The sequence below is a fragment of the Panthera pardus genome, unplaced genomic scaffold (assembly GCF_024362965.1).
Source record: "Panthera pardus isolate Hobbes unplaced genomic scaffold, ASM2436296v1 HiC_scaffold_8, whole genome shotgun sequence".
Taxonomy (NCBI): domain Eukaryota; kingdom Metazoa; phylum Chordata; class Mammalia; order Carnivora; family Felidae; genus Panthera; species Panthera pardus.
The window spans coordinates 150,180,740-150,205,932 of record NW_026527013.1 but is presented as its reverse complement, the minus strand read 5'-3'; the positions used below and the strand labels follow the sequence as shown (position 1 = coordinate 150,205,932).

At 37.0% G+C, this 25,193-nt stretch overlaps 1 protein-coding gene across 6 annotated transcripts in view; it reads left to right on the top strand.

Moving 5' to 3' along the window:
• Positions 1 to 25,193, top strand: part of CNOT4 (CCR4-NOT transcription complex subunit 4) — a 147,084-nt gene that overhangs the window by 66,296 nt on the left and 55,595 nt on the right. For 3 of the 6 annotated variants that reach the window (XM_019452845.2, XM_019452847.2, XM_019452849.2), the window contains exons 3-7: positions 10,740 to 10,937; positions 18,236 to 18,322; positions 19,061 to 19,162; positions 19,918 to 20,043; positions 23,522 to 23,646. In XM_019452845.2, coding sequence (XP_019308390.1) covers positions 10,740 to 10,937; positions 18,236 to 18,322; positions 19,061 to 19,162; positions 19,918 to 20,043; positions 23,522 to 23,646 — 638 coding nt within the window. Of the gene's footprint in view, positions 1 to 10,739; positions 10,938 to 18,235; positions 18,323 to 19,060; positions 19,163 to 19,917; positions 20,044 to 23,521; positions 23,656 to 25,193 lie in introns of all 6 variants that reach the window. The other 3 variants (XM_019452844.2, XM_019452846.2, XM_019452848.2) reach the window with 1 other exon arrangement.

Sequence of the window (25,193 nt, the reverse complement as noted above, 5' to 3'; positions counted from 1 at the left end):
AAAAAGATACACTGTTTTCTAATCTGTTAAGAGAAGCTACAGAAACAGTGAAATAAGAATGAATGGGAAGAAATACAGAACCACTAGAAGAAAATTTCGCATGAAAAGCAGTTGTCCTTAGAAGGGCTGTGTGAGTCTGAGACAAGATGACTGAAAAATGTTAACATCTATTTATATAATTGTGAAATTTTAGAATATCTAGAAGACAAAGTTCTAAAAGCTTATGGGAGAAAAATACATAGACTACAGAATAAAACTGATACCATTGTTTCTGTTTTACAGAGAATTTTTTTTCCCGAAGTTTTGAGGGTGAATAACTTTGAAGAATTGTCAATTTCATTCATATGTAAAAGCATAATAAATCGTTTTTCCAGGGGCACCTTGGTGGCGCTTGATTTCTGCTCAGGTCATGATCTCACAATTTGTAAGATCAAACCCCACACCAGGCTCTCTCTCTCACTTGGGATTCTCTCTCTCTCTCTCTCTCTCACTGCCCCTCCCCACTCGCTCTCTAAAAATAAATAAACTTAAAAAAAACAAAACAAAACATTTTCCAGACATACAAAGATTCATAAAGTTTGATATTCACTATACAGGACAAGTAGAAGAAATGGTGACTAAGGTTTGGACTAAAGCAAACCTGTTAAGTAAAGGATGGCCATTGAGATGAAGAAGACTGTAGGAATAGGTTTTTTGAGAAGATCAGAAATTCAATTTTAGACATGTTAAGTTTGAGGTTTCTATTAGAAATCTAAGTGGAGATATTGGATAGATTGGTGAATATTCAAGTGTGGTTCTGTTATAGAAATATAAATTTGAGAGTTAGCATATGAATGTTATTTACAAAATAATACTGGCTGAGATCACGAGAAAGGATCAATAGAAAAGATGAGAGATTGTCTAAGGGTGCGAATTCTCATAAAGAATTTTGAGACAGGGAATGCAAGCTGGTGCAGCCACTCTGGAAAACAGTATGGAGGTTCCTCAAAAAACTAAAAATAGAACTACCCTATGACTCAGCAATTACACTACTGGGCATTTATCTACGGGATACAGGTGTGCTGTTTCAAAGGGACACATGCACCCCAATGTTTATAGCAGCGCTATCGACAAGAGCCAAAGTATGGAAAGAGCCCAGATGTCCATCGACGGATGAATGGATAAAGAAGACGTGGTGTATATATACAATGGAGTATTACTCGGCAATCAAAAAGAATGAAATCTTGCCATTTGCAACTAACTGGATGGAACTGGAGGGTATTATGCTAAGTGAAATTAGAGAAAGACAAAAATCATATGACTTCACTCATATGAGGATTTTAAGAGACAAAACAGATGAGCATAAGGGAAGGGAAACAAAAATAATACAAAAACAGGGAGAGGGACAAAACAGAAGAGACTCATAAATATGGAGAACAAACTGAGGATTACTGGAGGGGTTGCGGGAGGGAGGATGGGCTAAATGGGGAAGGGGCACTAAAGAATCCACTCCCGAAATCATTGTTGCACTGTATGCTAACTAACTTGGATGTAAATTTAAAAAACCAAAAGTAAAAAAAAAGAATTATGAGACAACCTCCTTTTGGGTTTCCAAGTTACAATCTTTAGCTGGGGTGGTTATTGTTAAGTCAGACCCGGAAGAAGTTTTTCGGTTTCTTGTTGACTTAACGTAACCACAACTGCTGGGACTTCTGCTTGGTCTCTTGACTACTGGACCTGGCTTCTGCTTGTCTCCCGGCCGGAGCGGGTCATGGACAGCAGACGGTGCAGACCACGGGGTCTTGGAGTCTGAGACCCGGCTTAGCCTTGCCAGAGAGTGTGCTGAGCACACGTGCCACCTGTGGTTACGAAGCAGCCCATCTCAGGGACCAGCAAGTCTAGATGTCGCCAGAGACTAGCCTCTGCGGTTGTGTTAACGCAGAGGAGCACAGTGTTGCCAAGGCTTGTAGAAGGCCAGGAAGCCGCCATTTACACATAGCCCAACTCTGCTGGGAAAGTAGCCCGTAGAGGCCACCCTGTGAAATGGCAAATTGAGATGATTTAAATAAACTTGGAAGTGCAGGTGAGGAGTTCTTTGAAGGAAGCCCTGGTTTGGACTCACGAATGAATCCTGCTTGTTTGCATAAAGGTCCACTTTCCTTTAATACTTTTGAGAAGCAGAGAGGTGGGTAGGTTTTAAAAACTAGGAGAGTTTAATGTTTCTGTTCGGTCCTAGTTGTTGAGCCTAATGGGTTCAGAAGGACCTTAGTATTTCCCTAAACAAAGTCACAGGCTACCTGGTCATTCCTTAGACTGCCTTTGTATGTTCTTTTAGTGCAGCATTTCAGAGAAAAATACCTGGGAACACAGGTACTGATGCAGCATCATACAACACTGACTCACAGTGGAAACCATAAAGGCCAAGGAGATGAGAACTTTGTCAAAGTTATTATTTTCATTTCAGAAATAATAGGAGATACTGCATCCGTGAAATAAGAACAAGATAGATAGTCTGAAAAAATTCAGTGAAGGATAAACATTGTTACTGATAATTAAAATATAGCAGAAATAAGGAGAGAGTTGGAAGGTGAAATTGAGCAGATCTCTTAAAAAACAGTGCAAAAAGACAAAGGAGATAGAGTATTTGAGAGAAGAGATAGCTTTATTTGAGGATCTATCCAGGAGGTTAAATATCAAATAAGTTAGTGTTCTAGAAATAGACCACAGTTACACAGAAGGAAAGTTATCTTCAAAAATACGATTGAAGAATATTCCCAGGACCAAAGGACATATTTTCAGATTAAAAAGGCCTATCAAGTGTCAGGCACAAACTTTTTTTTATTTTTAAATAACAGAAAACTGAAAACAAAGAAGTCTGCAAGCTCCCAAAGAGGAAAAAAGTAGGTTACACATGACCATCCAGAATCAGAATCATTTCAGAATTCTCAAAAGCAAGTCTTGAAGCTAGAAGATACTTCTGAAGGAAATTTATTTTCACCCTAGAACTCCATATCTGTCTGTTAATTGTGAAGGTACATGAAAAGACATTCTCAGACCTGAAAGATCTCAAATTTTTTTTTTTACCCTCCGTGCATGCTCTCTCAGGAATCTACTGCACAATATGCCTCACCAACATGAAGAATTGAAGAGAGTATGTGTGATAAAGCAGAGGTAATCAAACACAAGAGGGACTACAATGGGATTCCTGAGATGATAGGAGAGACGGCAGCTGTGCCTCATATAAGGACAGCCAACTCAAAATGTGGCAGATCAGAAATTTGCAAGGGGCGGAGGTTTACAAAAAGATAAAAATGAGAGGACAATTGGTGTTTTAAAAGAGAAATGTGTTGTGAGGCCATTGCAACGTTTGGAGGACATTTGGTGGTTGAATTACTAATGAACATATACAGATCTAATCAGAGCAAACAAAAGTTGTGCAGGAAAAGAAAAGTAATGGTATTCTACATGGCTCAGATATGTTGTAGAGATTCAGATATTCCCCCCACTACTGATACATTGTTACAGCAGCATTTGTAGAAAGGACTATTCCTTCACTGTTGAATATCTTTGAACTCTTTCTTAAAAATGAGTTGCTCATAAATGTGTAAGTTTATTTCTAGAATACATTCCACATCCACCCACAGACTTATTTTTTTAATGTTTTTTAAAAATGTTTTTATTTATTTTTGAGACAGAGAGAAATAGAATATGAGCAGGGGAGGGTCAGAGAGAGAGAGAGAGAGAGAGAGAGAGCGAGACACAGAATCTGAAGCAGGCACCAGGCTCTGAGCTGTCAGCACAGAGCCCGATGCGGGGCTTGAACTCATGGACTGTGAGATCATGACCTGAGCTGAATTTAGACGCTTAACTGACTGAGCCACCCAGGCACCCCCACAGACTTATTTTTTATAGAATTTATTTTGGGCATCTAAGACCTTCCTTAGCATTTTCACATAAGCTTTTTATTTAGTATGCAATTTTATCCAAAAAACCTACTGGGATTTTGATTGAGCTTGAATTGAATAAATCAGTCACTTTGAGGAAGAATGACATCTTAAAAATGTTGACTCATCTAGTTCATCAGTAAGGTTTATCTTTGTATTTCTGTAGGTTTTAAACATTTATAAAACAATGTTCTGTAGTTTTCAGCATATGGAGTAGTATATAGCATGTTTTGTTATATTTACCTGTAACTATTTTATGTTTGTTGAGATTTGGCATGTGGTATTTTAAAAATTTGATTTTCCAGTTCATATGTAGAACAATTGATTTTGTTAAATAGATGCCTTAAGACTTCCAGTATAACATTGGAATAAAGTGGTAAGAATAGAAGGTATCTTTGTTCCCAGTCTTAGTGGGAAGGAGTTGAGTATTTCACAATTAAGTATGTTATTGCCTGTGAGTTTTTTGTAGATGGCTTTTATCAAGTTGAGGATGTTTTCCTTGCTTTCTGAGTTTTTATTATGAGTGGGTGTTGCATTTTGTCAAATGCCTTTTATGCTTCTTTTGAGATTATCATGTGTTTTCTCCTTCATTCTGTTGAAATGGTACTTTAGGTTGATTGATTTTTGCATCAGCCTTCCCTTCCAAGGATACACTTCATTTGATAATGATATACTACTATTTTTGTTTTTAATTTGCTTATGTTTTCAGAAAGGTTTTCATGTCTATGTCATGAGAGGTATTTATATGTGATTTTATTTATATTGTTTTTAGATTTGGTATCACAGTAATACAGGTTTCATAAAACGAGTTAGGAAATGTTTCCTCATCCTCTATATTCTGAAAAAATTTACACGTGGTTGGTATTACTTCTGTTTTATTTCCTCTCCAAATTCATTATTGACCTGGACTCTATCAGAGTATCTTTATTGGAGAGCCGCCAATGGAAACTAGCTGTCACAGGATTCCTCTATGCAGATTTCTGGAATTCTTTTTGGACCATTTCCCTCTTTGTGATATTTTGCCCCATAAATTTCAGTTGCCTCAGCCTCTTCAGGTTTTGATCACTGTCACCTCTGCTCAGTGTGATTGTTGGCCCAGCCAGGGGTCTACTAAGTGCCAGAAGAGCAGAAAGCTGGGACAGACACTCAACGTGTTCATCTGTGTTACTTCTTTTCTCTCAGAGGACACAGATTTGCTGTTCAGTACCTGTTTTTTGATGTCTGAAAACAGTTATTTCATGTATTTTGTCTCATTTTCTAGTTGATTATGCTGGTAGGCCTGGTCTGTTACTATCTCCTGTGTCATGGCTGAAGGTAGAAGTATATAAATAACATTTGAACTTTATAATAATGTAATTGTGAATATTGACCTAACCCAAATGAGGGTGGAAGGCTAGAAAGCAGAATTGATGGTGCCTGGGTGGCTCAGCCGGTTGGGCATCTGACTTCGGCTCAGGTCATGATCTTGCCATTCCCGAGTTCAAGCCCCACATTGGGCTCTGTGCTGACAGCTCAGAGCCTGGAGCCTGTTTCGGATTCTGTGTCTCCCTCTCTCTCTGCCCCTCACTCACACTCTGTCTCTCAAAAATAAATAAACATTTAACAAAGTTAAAAAAAATACTTTGTTAAAGAAGAAAGTAGAGTTGGAATGTATGGTTAGGCTGGGTGAAAGAAAGCTTTCAATTTGTGTAATATGATAATATCTAGAACTGAAAAGATCAAGTAGCACTCATACAAGCATCTTATTTAATGCCGTGATAGTAAATGACAAAATAATCATCTAAGAGTCTAACAGGATTATTTCTAAGGAGAAGCAAGAAAATGAGAGGAAGGAAGGAAGAAAAGGTTCGGGAAGGAAGAAAATGAGAGATTACTTTTTTCCCCAGTAAACCTTGTAGAACTGTTTAGGAACATACACAGAAAAATATCAGTGAAACTAGGGAAATCATAGGAAAGAAAGTGCAATAGTACTGGTCTTAGTCATAATCAAAATCAAGATCAAACACATTTTAAAAAGAAAAAGAAGAAATTATTTTTATTGCTATAAGGTCCCTAAAGTCATGGAATTTTATTTACTTAACAGTAGATCATGGAAGTATATTGAGCTGATATAAATATCAGGAGGAACTATATCCACATTCATAAAGGAGAGACTTCTAACTTCTATATTTTAGAATTTGATAGATGAAGTAGACCAAATAAAGGGAAATGGAAAATATTGAATGACACAATTAGCAAGCATATGTGTGTTTGTACATGCATCCAACTTTGTGCAAATTAGCACAAAACTTTATTTATTTAAAGTTTATTTTGAGAGAGAGAGCGGGCAAGTGGGAGAGGAGCAGGGAGTGGGGGTAGGAGGACAGAGGATGTGAAGCAGGCTCTGTGTTCAGAGCAGACAGCCTGATGCTGAGCTCAAACTCACAGACCGTGAGATCGTGACCTGAGCCAAAGGCAGACACTTAACCAACTGAGCTACCTAGGCACCACCCCTATTTTATTTTAATTTATTTATTTGTAAGTACTAATTTACTTTCTCTACACCCAACATGGGGCTCAAACTCATGACTCTGGGATCAAGAGGCACATACTTCCAACTGAGCCAACCAGGCACTCCAAATTAGTATAAAACTTTAAAATACAAGTGTAGTGAACACAAAAATTGACTCTTAGGCCACACTGGAAATATTAACCAGTTCCAAAAAGAAGAACTCCGTTGTGTATTTCTTTTTATTTATCCTGCTTGGGGTTTATAGGGCTTCTTAAATCTGTACCTTTGTGAGTTTCATTAGTTCTGGGGGAAAAAAAAAATCAGTTATCATCTCTTCAGATATTGTCTTTATTCTCTTTCTTCTTCTGGGACTCTGATTAAATATTTTTCAGATTTTTTTTTACTACCTTCCATGTCTCTTAATTTCCTTTCTGGTTTTTTGTTCGTTTGGTTTTTTTTTTTTCTTTCCTTAATGCATTAATGGATGATTTCTTCTGATCTTTCATATTGTGTTTGAATTGTTTTTGGTCATCTTTGGCTAAATATGTCTATTGAATTCTAAAATTTTGCCTTTCTAGAAGTAATGTTTGTTCTTTTTTCATGCTTGATATATGTTAAATAGATTTTTATACCCTGCACATACTTTCAAGTTTATCATATATTTATTTAAACAGATAAGCATTATTTTTAAATCTGTATCCAGTAATTCCACTAAAGTCTGTGAGGAATGTTTCTACTGGTTGTTTTTCACGTTGTTTTCTTTATGTGCTTGATTATCTATGCCTGCCTGCTTCCTGGTTGTTGTCATTGAATTATTTGTAGGGTTCTCCAGGGTCCAAGGTAGATTTGCCCTCCTCTAGAGAGATTTTGATTTGGCTTCTGCTGGATACTGTGAACATTGCCATTAGGGATGCCTCAAGCATAATGGTCTTTGGTGGGGCCAAGTATAAAGACCTTAAGTCTCCAGGATGCAAATCTTCCCTAAGATTGGTTTCAACAACTTCTCCTTCAACAACTGATTTTCTTCTTCTCCCTTTTGTTTTGTTTTGTTTTGTTTTTTTATCTTGTTCTGACTTCTCTGTAGTTTATTCTTATCCTGAAACTAACAGGCCTGGGTCTCAGCTTAACATGGAGATGATCTCCCCAAAGAGTTTTCATCTTGGTCTGGCCCTGGGCTTTGAATGCTGTCCCTCTTTCCCCATTTGTTGTTACAAAGACTTTACACTTACCTCTCTGGATTTTGACCTTTATACAGAAATTGGCTTGGGACTTCTCACTGCAGATCATCTATCATTTTTAAGATATTGGTTAAAAAATAAAGCTTTATATGGTAGTTTACATCATTTCTAGCAGGAGGAAAAGTTAAAGCTGTAAATACATTTATTGGAAAACAGAACAAAAATGAGTGAGCTTATTGCAGGTTAAGAAACCAAAAGAGAGTATTAAACATTGTGATAGTGGAAGCGCAGGGATTCAGCAGAATTTGGTAAAATAGAAAAAAGTAATATTTCAATAAAAGTTAGAGCTGGTTCTCTGAAAGACCAATAAAATAATCAAATTCTTGGCAGGTCAGATCAGAAAATAAAGAGAAGAGACATAAAGATACATTAGAAATAGAAGTGGGACCATAACTACACAGATGAAAGAAAATAAGTGATATATTAGTGATTATATTATATTATATTAGAAAATAAGTGATTTATATTATAAACCACCTTAATAGTTTGGCAGTTTATCATCAGATTAACACTATTAAAAATGTTTTACACATTAAAACTGCTTTCCCATAGGTGACATACTTCACACTCCTTTGGTACATAACATATAATAATATATTTAAAGAAAGCTCCCCTGCTTATAATTTTTCATCTGGTGCTATATTTCTAGAAAATTAAGTTTAGTGTATGTGTTTCAGTCAAAAAGTAGACCAGATGTGTTTTTCTTTATGATCATTTTCAGTACTATCGTTGCTCGCTTTGTAGGTCACACTCTCTGCAGTTATTCAGATTATGCGTCTCTGTCTCATTGTTAGTCCGCCTCTCTTCCTCCACTCTTCGTACCAGCTTGTTAAGTTTCCTGTCCCTGGGTTTGCTGAGGAGGTATTTACGGTGGTGTGTGTGTGGTGGAGCAGCGCTCACGGGATGCATGCTTCTCCTACTTTCTGTGAAACCTGTAGAAAAGTTAAGACTTTTTAAAAAGGAAAATTAGCATTGCTAACTTTTCAGTTTTAGAGAGTAGCTTGGTGTTCATTTGGCAAATATTTATTGAGCTCCTAAAATGTGCACTACTGGCTTTATATTTCATCCTAGAGACAGACTTCGGGTCATGGATTACCAAGTCAGCTGTTTTATTTGCCTCCCACTCGCAAGGAAGTTAGAGTATGTCACATAGGACCAATTAGCTGGAAGATGCAGATTTTTAAATGTGGGAATCAAATGGTATGGGTGCTTAGATCCTGCAGGACCACTAAGAATGTCTGAAGATTGAAGAACGGTTTTTGGAGACCTTATGATATTACCAGTAGAAGCCGAGGAACGTAAAGAAAAGTCTCACTTTCTCAATTGCCTTTAGCATTAATCTGAGTGTGTTCACAAATTTGAGGGGTTTTATTTGTTTTTGTGTTTTACTTACATAGGGAAAGATGAAAAGTACCTTTATGTTAAAAGCATAGCAGGGTTTCAAGCTTTCGGATACTCTCTCCACTGTACCTTGTTCCTACTTTTTTCCTGGAGGTCATCATTTCTGTTAGCCCCCACTCCTGTATTCTGATAGGCACAATTTTCTATTTCTGGGATCTCTGGGTATCCACATTTAGATATGATTGTATTTAATGTGTCCTGTCTTCCATTTATTAACTATTTTTTATTAGTAGTAATAATAACCGATTTATTGAATGCTTATGTATAGGACACAGTCTTAATCACTTTAATGTATTTCCTTTTGTAACTCTTACAGAAACCCTCTTAATAAAGTCCTGTGATTCCTATTTTACAGAAAGGATGACTGAGGCAGGCAGGTCACATAAATTAGCCAAGGTCTCTCAGATGGTAAAGAGGAGCCCAGATTCAAAGCCAGGCAGTGTGAGTCCACAGCTCTTATTCAGACGACCGTTAGCTTTGGCATTAACAGTAGCAATGAAAACAATATTATAATGACAAAAAAGGAAAAAATTACAACGTTGGAATTGCTAGTATTTATTGAGGGATTACTATGTGCCAGTCATGATAATAATTGCTTTATTTTTTTGTGAATTTTTTTTCATGTTTATTTATTTTTAGGCAGAGAGACGGAGCACAAACAGGGAGTGACAGCAAGAGGGAGACACAGAATCTGAAGCAGGCTCCAGACTGAGCTGTCAGTGCAGAGCCTGACGCGGGGTTCAAACTCACGAGCTCAGAGATTGTGACCTGAGCTAAGTCAGACGCTTAACTGACTGAGTCACCCAGGCACCCCAATAATTGTTTTATTTTATCTTTACCCCCACCTTCAAGATTATTTTCAGCTTGTGAGGATACTGAGACATAGAATTTAATTGACTTGCTTAAGTCCACATGGCTAATAAGTGTTGAAACTAAAGTCAAACTCCTGAACCAGAGAACCTATAGATTGTTGTTTATTTGCCCGTTTATCTTCCTCTAAGAATGAATTGAAGAATAAGCACTTCGTTAATCTTCTAACACATAGTAGGTTTTCATTAAGTGCTTATTGAAAATAGTATATAAAGCCATGTTTACATGAGGTAACTTCTACTCTTTGCCTCTTCCACAGCACCTTAGATGTTTGATTTTTCCTGTCAACTCTGCTGGACACTATACGGAATACCACCGTTGTATTTTTTTAAATTATAGAACCTTTGTAATTCTGGAGTATTTTAAGTTTAGTGCTAAAAATAGTCTGTGCTAAGCTCTAAAAAGATAAATATTTTTAAAAAACTTGTATAATTTTAAATTTATTAAATAAATAATACTTGAAGCAATTGAAAGATTGAGGGGGGCCCCTGCATGGCTCAGTCCGTTAAGCATCCTATTCTTGATCTCGGCTGAGGTCATGATCTCACATCTTATGAGTCCAACCCCCACATCTGACAGCGAAGAGCCTGCTTGGGATTCTGTCTCTCCCTCTCTCTGTCCCTTCCCTGTTTGCACTTTCTTTCTCTCTCTCGCTCTCTCAAAATAAATAAATAAACTTAAAAAAAAAAAAAGATTGAGAAAAAGGGAGATGTAACAAATAACCACATACCCATCATCCAGAATTTGATCATTGTTTATGTATATACCTTATGTCTTTCCATATTTAATACTAACTTCTTTGTTTTGTGCTTAAAGCCATATCCAGAAGACCCAGCAGTTTATAAACCACTCTCCCAGGAAGAATTGCAGAGGATAAAGAATGAGAAAAAACAGAAACAGAATGAGAGAAAACAGAAAATATCAGAAAATCGCAAACATTTGGCTAGTGTACGTGTTGTACAAAAAAACCTCGTCTTTGTTGTAGGTCTGTCTCAGCGCCTAGCAGACCCTGAGGTAAGCCCTCTTGTGTTTTCTTTCTCAACTTGACATTTTTTTTCTTTTTTGCTTATCTTATTTGGAAATAACAGCTGACCTTGCCTATTTCCAGGATTTCCCTGAAATTATTAAAACTTAGGAGAGAATGGGAAATGATTTTTTAATTCTCTCTAAGCAACCGATGGCCAGTTGTGATCTTAGGCAAGTGTCTTTATCTTTCTTGGCCTCCTTTTCTTTAGTTGTAAAACGAGGTGGTTGACCTAAATCTCTAAAATCTCCTTTAGTGCTAATAATCTATGAAAGTTGGATAATTGTTTTATATTGCCATATGGCTAGCATGTGACATGACTACTCTGTTTCTTTCCTCTTTTCTGTAGCTGTGTAAGGATCGTCCTGGGCATGCAGCTACGTGAACCCACTAGAGAGCTGTATTTTTTTAATCCTGCCCAAGTAGTGATTCTTGCTTATAGAAGAGTTAGAGAACTACTGCTACGCTGTACCATCATTCTTTATTCATTCATTTCAAGCCAAGTTTGGGGAAAGAGGGAGAATTTGATGAAGGAAAATAATGGACCGGGTTCTGTGGTGTTTGTTTGGAGGCAGAGCAGACCTTATTATCCCCTCTGTTTATTACCTCTTTTTTCTCCTTTCACCACCAGTGCTGTAAGAGTAACATTGAGCTCATAACTTTCCCTGAGACCCTTGGATGTATATCTGCTAAGTTTTCATTTCTGATGTGTTAGGAGGTGCTGACTAGATTGATGGGAGGGCAGATAGAAGCTGATTGACAGCCAGAGTGTTCACTTGAGTAGGAGAGAGTTGGATTTGGGGGCTCTGCCAAAGGTACCCCTCAAGAAGAATTTGGAGTAATATTCCTCATGGTACCCATTAAGAGGGAAGGTTATAGTGAATATGCTTAGGGAGGTGGGAATCTTCACACTTGGCTAAGTGGGCTAATGGCCCAAGAAGAATGAAATTTAACGAGTGTAAACATTAAGTTTACTGTGTAATTGAGGTTGTGAAGGGCTTCGAGATCAGTAGAAGAGAAAGTCAGAGAGACCTTACCAAGAAGGCTTTTCTCATTGGCAATAAACATAGAGGCAACTCCAGAATTACTTGGACCTAAGTCCAGGGATGCTGGCATTAGTGGGTTGCATGAGTCCTTCAGGAGACCAGGTTCTTTGCAAAGCCAATGGGGTTGGTCTAGAATTCCACACGAAAGGACTTTTCAGCAATGGCTCTTAAGGATGAGAGCTCATTTCAGGTCTGTGACTCAACCTCAACAGCCAGTTCTTTCTTTGTTCTTTTTAATTCCTCAGGCAGGCAGAACCCCACTTCACTTGTGACCATTTTCTTGAACACCACTACAACTTTGCACCAGTCCTTCTGTCTTCATCTTTCAACTCTTGTCTTTTTTCTAACTAGAAAAAAGGGCCCTTCTTGCCTCTGAAAGTTTTTTACTTTATCTGTCTCTGTTTACTCCTACTGATCTTACTGATTAGAGTCTACTTGTGCTTTCTGAAACTGGTATTCCAGTAAATGAATGGAACTTTTATTTTGATTTGACAGATCTTGGATATGCATGTACTTGACTGTGTTAATACATCCTGGGTCCTGTCACCTATAGTACTGGAGGCACATAGGGAGCAATGCCTGAAAGCTGGCTAAAATTAAGCCATAGTCTCAGTCTGCTGTTTGGATTATAGGTTTTCTGCCTCCTCTTTGTATTCTGTGATTTGTTTCTATTTACTTACAGAGATTTCTTATTTCCACTTCAAAACATAACTCCAGTAATGTTAATCTGAAGAACTGTTACACAGAAAGAAATTAATCTAGGTGGTGACTAGTGAGAGAGGACACCTTATCATGAATCTAAATGTGCCTTAAAAAAAAAAAAAAACACTGTACTGGTTTTATACTTTTGAAATCAGTGTTCTTGGTGAGAAGACCCTGAATTTTTTTAAACATTGGTTTCTCTCATTTATTTCACTTGAAACCCTAGGAAGATCAGAGACCACTGTTTTATTTACTCAATCCTACCATTTCTAAACAATAATATCTTAACACATCCTCTTAATTTGTGTGTATAATCTTTTCCGTTTGGAAAACTTAAAGTCAGCTTTGTTAGAAAACTTGAAGTTTCAAATTGCTAGTGGTAACTTTCAGGTTAAAGGAGCTCCCTATTATTTTTGGATGATGAACAATTTGGTGTGTGACTGAATTTTTTTTTTTAATTTAATTTTTTTTAAATGTTTATTTATTTCTGAGAGAGAGAGACAGCACAAGTAAGGAAGGGGCAGAGAGAGAGAGGGACACACAGACTCCGAAGCAGGCTCCAGGCTCTGAGCTGTCAGCACAGAGCCTGACACGGGGCTTAAACTCACAAACCGCAAGATCATGACCTGAGCCAAAGTTGCATGCTTAACCAACTGAGCCACCCAGGCACCCTGTATTTGACTGGATTCTGATTAACAGGAGAGTTTAGGAAAAATTCAAGATTATTTTGAAAATAATTTTTTGCCTCAAAAAACTTAATACCATGATTGATTATCAAATGTATTCACTTATTGATAAATAGGAAAAAAAACTATTTTAGAAGTTATGGTATATAGTTAGAGGTAGTGATTAGAGGTAATTATCTTCTAAATCCTAAAATTTTGGATTTGCTGGAACCTAATTCATTCATTTTCTAAATTAACTTCTGAATTTTTACCCTGTTTTAGATACTTTGATGTTGTAGATAAAGTAGTTCAGCAAGCCAGACACAGTCTCTACTCTTTTTTTTTTTTTCTTAACATTTATTTATTTTTTGAGAGACAGAGAGACAGAGCATGAACAGGGGAGGGGCAGAGAGAGGGAGGGAGTCACAGAATCCGAAGCAGGCTCCAGGCTCTGAGCTGTCAGCACAGAGCCCGATATGGGGCTTGAACTCACAAGCCGTGAGATCATGACCTGAGCTGAAGTCAGATGCTCAACCAACTGAGCCATCCAGGCACCCCAGTCTCTACTCGTAATTAATAACTGTTGGGAAGACAGAATTTAAGTACTTTTAACTGTGCTAAGCATTTATAAACAGAGAAGTACAGAGTTTTGGGGGAACATATAACAATAGGGGACTTGGCTACTATAGATATCCACAAAAAGCCTTCCTGAGGGAAGGATAATTAAGAATTACTAGGGATTTCCTAGGCCGCAGATAAGGACAAGTGTGTCCCAGGTATGTGGTGGTCTGAGAGAGTAGCTTGTTTGAGGAACTAAAAGACTTTAAAGACAGAACCATGTTATTTTACAAATGAGAAGTTGAGGCATAGGGAAGTTAAGTGACTTGCCTAAGATCACACAGCTGTTTCATAGCAGAGCCAGGACTAGGACCCACCCCCCCACCCCCACCTCCACCCGCCCCCACTTCTAATCCCCTGGTCTTAAAGGTCCTATTCTAGTGTTTTACACTGATCATTGGTTTGTTGTCCATCCATTTCTCTAGTCATTCATCCTTCTGTCTGTTTACCAAGGTTTTGATTTTCTCTGTAGTGTCCATGAAAACTTGACTGTGTTCCCAAAGAATATACAGGGAGACAGTTTATTTATTATTTAAAAAAATTTTTAATGTTTATTTCTGAGAAAGAGACAGAGTGAGAGCAGGGGAGGGGCAGAGAGAGAGGGAGACAGAGTCTGAAGCAGGCTTCAGGCCCTTAGCTGTCAGCACAGGGCCCGATGCGGGGCTCGAGCTCACAAGTCATGAGATCCTGACCTGAGCCGAAGTCGGACACTTAACCACCTGAGCCACCAGGCGCCCCTAGAGGAAGACATTTTAAACATTTGGCATGCCATTGGGCATTTATAATTCTGTCATGTAGTCTTTTTTTTTTTTTTTAATGTTTATTTTTGAGAGAGACAGCAAGTGGGGGAAGAGGAACAGACACACACACACACACACACACACACACACACACACACACACACACAATCTGATGCAGGCTCTGGGCTCCGAGCTGTCAACACAGAGCCCCATGCGGGGCTCGAACCCACAAACCACGAGATCATGACCTGAGCCGAAGTCGAACACTTGACTGAGCCACCCAGGCGCCCCTGTCATGTAGCTTTTTATATTCTATATTAGTATTAAAGCTGGCTCACTGTGAAGTAAATATATGACATTGAATATACGGATAATGTGATATGTAGGGTATTCTGCCTATTCCCCATACCTTTTATTCACTAGAATACTGTTTTGCTAGTTGTATGTTTAGACAGAATCTAGAATATTTAACTTAATATAGAAAGTTTAAATTATTTAAATTTCCCTTGCCTGGGCAAGCCATTTCTTATCAGCCATAGGGCCATTTGCTAATACTCTGAGGCCCATCGGTGTTCTTTATCCATGTAATTCTTTTTGTTCAGTGTTAAAATTGTTCCCTTTTCAATAAGCATTTATGGGGTACCATGTGCTGGGCAGTGTATAAGACACTGAGTATACACCAGTACAGACGTGGTCCCTGCTTATTTTCAAGCTAACAGTTACTGTAATATGAGTAGTACTGAGGGCTATGGAGGCACAAGAGAGAGCACCCGATCTTGCTGGCGAGGTATGTACTCTTCTGCTGTCTTTGGGGTAAAGTGCTTCAGGCACAGGAACTATACAAATGCTCCTGGATGAGAAAGATCTCAGTCTGCAAGTGATTTGTTTGGCTGGAAGATTAGAGTGCAGTGGTGAGAGATGAGGCTGGCGAGGTAAGTAGTAACAGATTCTGAAGGGTTTTTAACCACGCCAAGGAGTTTGCACTTTATCCTAAAGGCTGTGGAAACCTGTTGAATGTTCTTAAGAACAGAGTGACATGGCTAGATGTGTGCTTTGGAAATAATCATTCTGGCTCCAATGTGACATGTCAGTGTAGTTATACAGAAATCTTATGTTGTATTGAAGGTCTTGTAGCCAAATATTGGCCAGAAACTATTTCCATAAGCCAGTGGTTTTCTTATCAGAACCAGTAACCATTTTTTAAAAAATATTTTATAACACTCCTTGACTTTCATGAAGTAAGGAAATAAAAGTACTAAGAGGAAAATAATTATACAATACTATTTCTACATGTAAAGCTTGGGTACCCCTACTCTAGGACCTTGCTGTTCAAGGTGCAGCTTCTGGGTTGGTAGCATTAGTATCACCTGGGTGCTTATTATGTAAACTCGGGCCCTGCCCCAGAGCTACTGAATCCAAATACACAATTTTACCAGATCCTTGGATGATTTATATGCATATTCAGGTTTGGGACATACTATTGTTAAGTATACAATAAAATAGTGGAATACTTACATTTTTTGTAGAATCACTGTGAATGTGACACCCACAATGCAGATTGTTACAGGTATCTGTATTGGCAACTCAGGTACCATGAAATGCCAATGGTGTGATTTTTCCGAAACAACTCTTAGTATAATTCTGAATAAAGCACTTGTAGTCTTCCCTGAATTACATATTATTTGCTTTCCTGTAAATTCAACATATGTCAAAATTGTAGGGAACTACTCTGAGTTTATGTATAATGTGGAGTTTGTTTCTGGGTTCACTTAATTATACATAGGCTTCTCAGCTACATTAATGTCTTATAGGACATTCAGCAATTGTGCAGGACAGTTCTTCATTTTGCAGGGCTAGCCCAAGCCTGGTAAGCCATTCCTGGTTCTCATGCACTGAACATAAGTATTGCCTCCCATTCATTTTGACAACCTCCCCCAAGAAAAGCTCCCACGGATTTTTAAATGCTCTCTTGAATGCTGCCTTCATTGAGAGCTACTGCCATAAACTCAGATGTGATTTGAGATGCTGATGTAGCATAAACTGACCAGCCTGAACCTTTGAAGCAGGTATGTTGGCTGTGGAGCCTTTCGCTGAGTTGGTATGCATCCAGCTGGAATAGTGAATACAGTTCTACGCTCCACCAGCCAGGAAGCTTTTCAAAATAAACTCTTCCCCCTGCTCCTCAGCCCTGGGACTTTGCTGTGTAAAGCCTCAGGGCCATTGCCTTCACCACTTAATAGTTTCATGTGTTAGGGGATTTGGTGGAAAAAAGATCGAAAACCAAAAGTATCATCTCATAATCCATTAAAATTGGCTATAGAAAACATGACAACCCTATACTTGTAAGAACCTAAAGCAAAATGTGGTAAAAAATAATTGTTAATTAAGTTGAAAACTGTTAGGAATTTATGATACCTCAGCCATACACTATTTCACAAAGTCTTGATTCTATCATACAGAACACATTAGCTGAGTTGTAAGTATGTGAGAATGTTACCAAATTAAGAGTATTTGGAAAGAATACTTGGCACACACTTGGACAGGTACACACAGAAAACTTCCTTGAGAGAGAGCTTGCTATTTGTAGAGGTTGTAAGAACAGTAGGTCTATAGATAAATTTTCTATTTCTTTTCTAGGAAAAGAACCAAATTTAATTTTAAAGTAGTTGGAAATTATGGGAGAAGTTTTATATCAGGTTACATATTGGTCAGATTAACACAGGTCAAGTAAGTCTGTAAGTAAAGTAAAATGAATGCATATAGTGATCACAAAGTAAAGGAGGTGGCACAGGTATAAGGGGGAATAACTACAAAGAAGTAACTGGGTAATAGAGAAATGAATAAATTTGTTTCCATCACCCCATATATGTTGTTTACTAGGCAAAGAGTAGGGAAAAAAACGCACACACACAGAGGAGATAATCAAGAAACCGCAAAATCAACACAAAGAGAATAAGTACACACATACAGTGATACATCATTAAGCTTAGAAGGTTGAGGAACATTGTTACCGTATTTGCAATTTGTAACTTTAACATATCAAATATTATATACAATAGATTTATGAGTAAAGACTGTCTCTACTTATGTCTGTTCTTGAGTTTCTGTCTGTGTTTAATACATAATTATTTGGTCATTGTTTTGAGAATTACTTTTTCATAAGGATCATCTATTAATGAAAATGTGGTTAAGATGTTTGATTGTTTTGGTGTTTAAGAATACTGTGAAGGTAAGATTTCACTGATTATTGTTGCAGATACTAGAACATGGTGGGTAATACCAAATTTAGTGAGTCTCAGTTTCCATATACTGGGTCAATAAAAAATAGCTTTTACACTCTGTTGATAATATCCTATAGGTTAACCACACAAATTGTAAATTAGGAAGTAGTCACATTTATTAGAAAACTTTAAAAACTATTTTCCTTTCACTGAAGAGGGATGGTTATGTCCCCATTATAAGGATAACACTGATGAAAATGGGGACACATTATACCTTATTTCTTCTTCTTTTATAGGTTTTAAAACGACCAGAATATTTTGGGAAGTTTGGTAAAATACATAAAGTTGTCATCAATAATAGCACATCATATGCAGGCTCACAGGTAACTCATAGGGATTTTTGCCTTTCCTCCCTATGGTCTGGGCTTGACCTGGGCTGTTCAGAAGGAAAATTCAGCTTTAATTACAAAGCCTGAGGGTCAAGGATTTAAGCAGTGTAGTGACCTCTGTTGGTGGGGTGGGGGAATTTCTCATGCTCATTTGACTCTTCAGGACTTAACAGTGAATTGATAATAAGAGGGAAACAGTAAAACAAAGTTTAGTGTTCGTTTGGGGGGGAGGGGGAGTTGAGTCTATTGTCAGGCAATGCGATAATAAGGTGATGGTTTCTAATTAATATTTTCAACTATTGAAAACTTAGTAGAGCATCTTTGTTATGCTGGTATTAGCAGATAGAATACTCTCGCAAATTGCTTTTATTTTGGGGAGAACATAATTTGACAAATCTTCAGATCTTATTTTTTTAAATCTAACTTTCAAAGCTTATTGTAACCTTGACGAGCCTGTCAAATGACTTTAAAAATATAAATACCAAGCCAGGGATGATATTTTATCCATATATATTTTAGTATACTTAAAATCAGATAAAATTCATTAAGTATGGTTGTTTTAAGATAAACTAGTATATGGTTTAATCAGAGTTACTACTACTTCTAATTATTGTCATTATTATTAATGATAGTAGTAGTAAAGGCCTTCAGAATTCCCTAGGCAGGGTGCAAAGGAATTGCTAAAGTTTTTGTTGAATTTGAAACTTTGGTAACAGTGTGTTTTCACTTTAGGGTCCAAGCGCCAGTGCTTATGTAACCTATATCCGGTCAGAAGATGCTCTCAGAGCCATACAGTGTGTCAACAATGTGGTAGTAGATGGCAGAACACTTAAGGTAATATGTTCCTCTTGATGTTTTTTTAAGGGGGAAGAGGTACAATGTAGTAAATAGAGGAGAGGCTAGGATTTACCTATTACATTTGAGGGGGGTCTATTTGAAGATTGCTTCTTAAGTATCCATACTAATTTATGACAGCTGATTTGTTTACTGCCAGATTATGTGTAGGGTCTTGTTTGACCAGGTAGGAATAAACACATTCATTTTTAGGTGATAATCTTTAAAAATCTTCTGTAATTACACATAATCTTATTTTGTGAAAATAGGATCTATGATACTTATGACAGAAAATGGTTCTGATTTGTTGTCCTTAAATATTTGAATATTGATCAGTTCAGGTTTGAATAAGGGGTCCCACTGAGCCATGCTTTATTTAAGTGGAAAAAGGCTGGCATAACTAGAAAAAAGAATTTGCCTTCTTAATGAGCAAGTACAGTTACTTGCAAGAAGTTACTAACGTGGAACAGATTTTGTGCATCTTGTCTTCTGATCCCTAGGGAAGATTTGGGTACTCAGATTCTGGAAACCATAGACTTGGGCAGGGGAGGGGTTCTTGAGTTCTTCCAAATGAGCATCATTTTTAATAAATTCTGCTTAGTAATAGTTTAGTTCTCCAGTATTCAGAGCCTTACTTATTGTTTTGGTTACATTGATGCCTCATTTTAGGTGAAGTGAAAACGCCAAAGATGGAAATCTTCATTGTGTCAATTCACATTTTGGGTCATTTTTCCCCCTCCCCAACTCTCCTCCAGGCATCTCTAGGTACAACAAAATACTGCAGTTACTTCTTAAAGAATATGCAGTGTCCGAAGCCTGACTGCATGTATCTACATGAATTGGGGGATGAGGCGGCCAGCTTCACAAAAGAGGAAATGCAGGTAGTAAATTAATGTGAATTATAAACTTTGCGGAAAAGGGAGTATTTTTCTTTATAAGTTAAAATTACAAAAGCAAAAACTAGGGATTCTATTTTTTTAATTATTATTAAAGTAGCATTTTCCAGTGTTCCGTGGAATATCAGTTCTACAGAATTATTATTGTAATAAAGATGAGTCGGTAGTCCATTAAGTGTGAATGAAGATGAATAGGTTTCTTTCTTACAGGACTTCTCAGAGTCTTTAATATGCTAATACATATCCAGGAAGGGAATGTACATTCAGAACTTAATTGGCCAACGAAGGCATTTTGGTAAATGCTACTTTAGTGGGAATTTCAGCAAAATGAAAGCTAAGTGGGTTACTGTAATTATGAGGTTTTTCCTTGCTAATTTCCACTCTTTATAGAACATGCTAGAGAATAATAAACCTATCGAATGTTGCTGATAAGGTAACATTTTTATAAAATGATTCTCCCCATGAAAGCGTACACTGAATCAGTGTCATGAGTTGAAGGTTTATTATCCCGTGTTCTTTTTTATATTTTCTGTCCTCTAGTCTCCTTTCAATTTGTAGTATAAACAGGCCTTTACAAGTAAAAATGTTGACCACATGCATATTAAATGAAGATTATACCAAAGCACAATGCTGCACTTCCCTATTGTAGCTGAGGTCTTCAGATTGTTGCTGTGGACTTTTGCAGGAATACCCTTCTCATTTAGAAGGTGGGGGCAGCATTGATTGCCAACTTTGATTCTCTAGGTCAAGCTAGAGAAAGTCTAGTAGGGTCGCCTTTAAGAGCAGATTGTTAAATGAAATACTGCCTTTTTTTTTTTTTTTTTGACTTGGGGTTACTACAGATTAAGTCTCATTGTAATCAATTCATTGGTATGTCTTGATAGTATTTCTTGATGATCCCAAAACAGTGTTAAAATAAGGTCTCTGTGATATTTAATGGGCACAGATGACTTCTTATCTAATAAATGCTTCTTAATTTGTTTTCTTTCTTTGGATAAAACCTTCTTGGATAAAATCTAAGGTTGAACCACTTCAAACTAATTTTGACAAGTAGAGAATATGCACTACTCATGCTACTTTTACAATGAAAATCTCTGTCTAAAGAGTTTCTAAGCCCTACTTGATCTCTTTTTTGAGTATTATTGAGTTATAAATGAAAATGGATAGGTGGCCCTTGGAACTTACTTGTAATGGGATTTAACCTGTCTCTCTGGACTGCCCCTGTAGAATCATTTGAGTATTAGTTTCAGCTTTTAGTTGCTAATAAAAGCCAGAATATCTCCCGAAGTATTGATTGTAGAAAAAAATTTCAAGGCTTTTCATGTTTTAAAGATGTAAAATCCACATCTGACTGTATTTTTTCTTAACAATTTAAAATTCACTGTTGTGATGAACTCATCTGTTTTTCTTTATGTGAGTTTAAAATTAATTTGAAAGGAGGTTTCTTTATTAAAACACTTCTCTATATACAAAGGAAATTTGAACAGATTATATCACAGTAAACATCAGCTCTTTCCTTGTTACTGCATATCTCAAACTTTAGTGCTGTATGAAACATTTGTAGATCCATTTGAAACAGGCAGGAGCGCCTCTCAGAACAGGGGATGATGTGGGGCGCCTGGGTGGCTCAGTTGTTTGAGCGTCTGACTCTTGATTTTGGCTCAGGTCATGAGCTCGTGGTTTGTGAGATCAAGCCCCGCATTAGGCTCCGTCCTGAAAGCGTGGTGCCTGCTTCAGATTTTCTCTCTCCCTTTCTCTGCCCCCTCCCCCCCTCCCCCACGCATGCGCTTTCTCTCACTCTCTCTTTCTCAAAATAAATAGCTAAACATTAAAAAAAAAAAAAAAAAAAAAAGAATAGGGAATGATAAGTTGTGCAGTATATATGATACAGTCATACTCGATTAGATGATATTGCCCTTGCTTGTTTTTATTGTTTTGTTTCTGTTTTGATCTGTCCTGTTCTGGATTTGGTTTTCCCATAACATCTAGTTAGACCACACTTTTAAGATAAGTAAACAATCCTTGAAGGTAAGTAAAAATGTCGTTTCGGTTGTAATATACAAATAGTAGAAAGTTATTCAGAATAATTTCATTGGGATTTATTTTTGTGTTGGACTAGTTTTCCAGAAATAGTCTTTGCCTAATTTCTCCCATAATGTTTGTGACATTGCCTTCTGATATACTGCTACGACTACAGTAAATACAAATTTCTCTTTTTTGTGTATAGAGCAGTGATCTGCAGACTTTTTCTGTAAAGGGCCAGTCAGTAAATATTTTAGGCTTTCTGGGCCAAATGGTCTCTGTAGCAAATAGTCAATTCTTCTGTTATAGCAGAAAGCAACCATAGACAGCAAGTAAATAAATGAACATGACTGTTCCAGTAAAATTTTATTTATAAAACTCCAAACTAGTCTGGAATTTAAAATATATTAATTTTTATGTAAAAACAAATTAATGGAATTTTTACTTAGTGTCAAGATAATGAAAAATGTAATAAGACTTTTCATCTGTGTATTATTTACAGTGTTAGTCTGATTATTTTGGGTTTTTTTGTTTTTGGATTTTTTGTTGTTTTTCAATGTTAATTTTTTTTTTTTTTTTTTTTTTTTTGAGAGGGAGAGAGTGAGAGCTTAAGTGGGGGAGGGGCAGAGAGAGGGAGAGGGAGAGATATAATACCGAGCAGGGCTCCGTGCTCTCAGCTCAGAGCCTGACGCAAGGCTTGAATTCGAACTGTGAGATCATGACCTGAGCTGCAATCAAGTGTCAGGTGCTGAACCAGCTGAGCCACCCAGACCTCTTTGTAGTTTTTAGTCTCTTTTATTTTATTTTATTTTATTTATTTATTTATTTTTTTAATGTTTATTTATTTTTGAGACAGAGAGAGACAGAGCATGAACGGGGGAGGGTCAGAGAGAGAGGGAGACACAGAATCTGAAACAGGCTCCGGGCTCCGAGCTGTCAGCACAGAGCCTGACGCGGGGCTTGAACTCACGGACCGCGAGATCATGACCTGGGCTGAAGTTGGACGCTCAATCGACTGAGCCACCCAGGCGCCCCTTTAGTCTCTTTTAAAAAGTTAGATTAATTACTTTTGGTGATCTTCGGAAAGTTGTGTAACAGCCTGTTAGAAGAGTTCATTCATATATGAAAGATGGGGAAATACGTTTAAAAGGGACTCTAGTTTTTTGAAGTAGCAAAAAAGTTGTCTATTAATAAGCTTTTTTGCACAATAAAGTGGTTGATGAAATGCCTTAATTAATGGTATACGTATCACATAGTTTTGTTGGAAGAACTTTCATTGGTCTAGTGGTTCTGTGGCATCATCCTCACAAGGTTCTCTAAAGCCATGAAAAACTTTTACATGTTTTATTTAGGATTTCTTTAATAATATGGAAAGTAAGTTATTAATTTTTAGCAGCCATTTTATGAGCCCCACTGCAGTTTTTATTTCTTCTTTCATTAGGCGGGTAAACACCAAGAATATGAACAGAAACTACTTCAAGAATTATATAAATTAAACCCGAATTTTCTTCAACTGTCTACGGGTTCAGTTGATAAGAATAAGAACAAAGTGACGCCACTGCAGAGGTATGATACGTAAGTACCGATATTAGTATGATCAGACACCTTCCCTTCATGTCTATCGATCTTCTCTTTTCATTCTACATCTTCTTCAGGCAGAATCCTTCTTGACAGTGTGTATCATTTGTGCACAGTTGTTGCACCAAATAGAAAATGTTGAGTCACAGTTTCTGGGTTTGAATATTTGCTGCCTGCTGCTCCCTGGTAACACATCAATGAGCCTCTTGATGGCTACCCTTTGCGTTGATTTGCAGACTGCCCTGGACCCTGAGAACACCCTCCTTGCAAAAAAGGAAATTAAGGGATGTTGGTTACTGAAAGGCTCTTATTTACCTAATTAAGGTTTCCCTCCTGTTATAATGTGGGGGAAATACTGGAAAAGGACGAGTGGGAGTTAATCTGAAGCATTGTATGTTGGAGACACACATATTTGTGGTTTTCTAGTTGCAGAAATCACTAAAGTTCTCTAAATGGGGAGGATTCAGAATCTTTTTCATCGTAGAAAACGGCTTATTTTTGTGTAGACCTGTGCTATGTCAATGTTTAAATAAACTTACAGTCTTAGGTACTGAGTCTCATTCTGATAATGGTGATCTTCACATTTTGGGTTATATTTGGTTGTGGCCTGTCAGAAAATGGTATGATTAATAAAAACAATAATTTGGGGGTTGTACTCTATCCTGAATGTTCCTTAAGTTTGGTGTGTTAGGCTCTTGTTAATTTTCTTTTGATTTGGTAAGTTTAATTTTTATAAAATGGATTCATTTTAAGTAAATAGCTATAATTAATTTAGATATGTTGATTTGCTTCTTAAAAAAAATGATTCCAAAGTTAAATTTGTTTAAGTAATATGCTAAACGTCTGCTTGTTGCTTGCTGTACTCCAGCATCTATTTAGCACTAAACTAATGGAAGGGCCATTTTCCAAATATAGCTAATAATAACTACATGCATTGTTGTCAGGTCAGTTTCTTCAAATGTGTACTCTTGTATTCAAATTCCTGAAGTCCTGGTTAAATTTATTCATCTTGATAGTAAAGATCACTTAAAAGGCTATTCAAATTGTTTGTATAAACACATACATGCACATGTATATACATGTGTATATAAATATATAAAAAAGAGCCTACAGAACAAAACATAAAATTACTGTATAGTAAACTGTGTGAAATTTGTGCCTGTCAAAGCTAAGAATAAAAGCTAAGTCCAAGAGAAATCTTTTGGGGATGATAAGCTTTGACCCTTTCCATTGATCTTTTTGTACCTACTCCTTTCTACCCCTGTATGTTTACTTTATTATGAACCATATTCTATTCCTTACCTCATTGGTTGCTAATTCTGTAGTGCTTCATATAAGAATGGGGTTATTATAGTAAACATTTATTTCAGATGCTTTTAACACTTATGTACATTATTGTTCTCATTAAAAATGTCACTCTAATTAAAACCATATTCTGGGTTTATAGCCCCTAGAGAATTCAGACTAGAAATTTAAAATTTAGACTCTTTGAGATAATGTTTTTTATTTCCTGAATATAAAAGCAATATATTTCT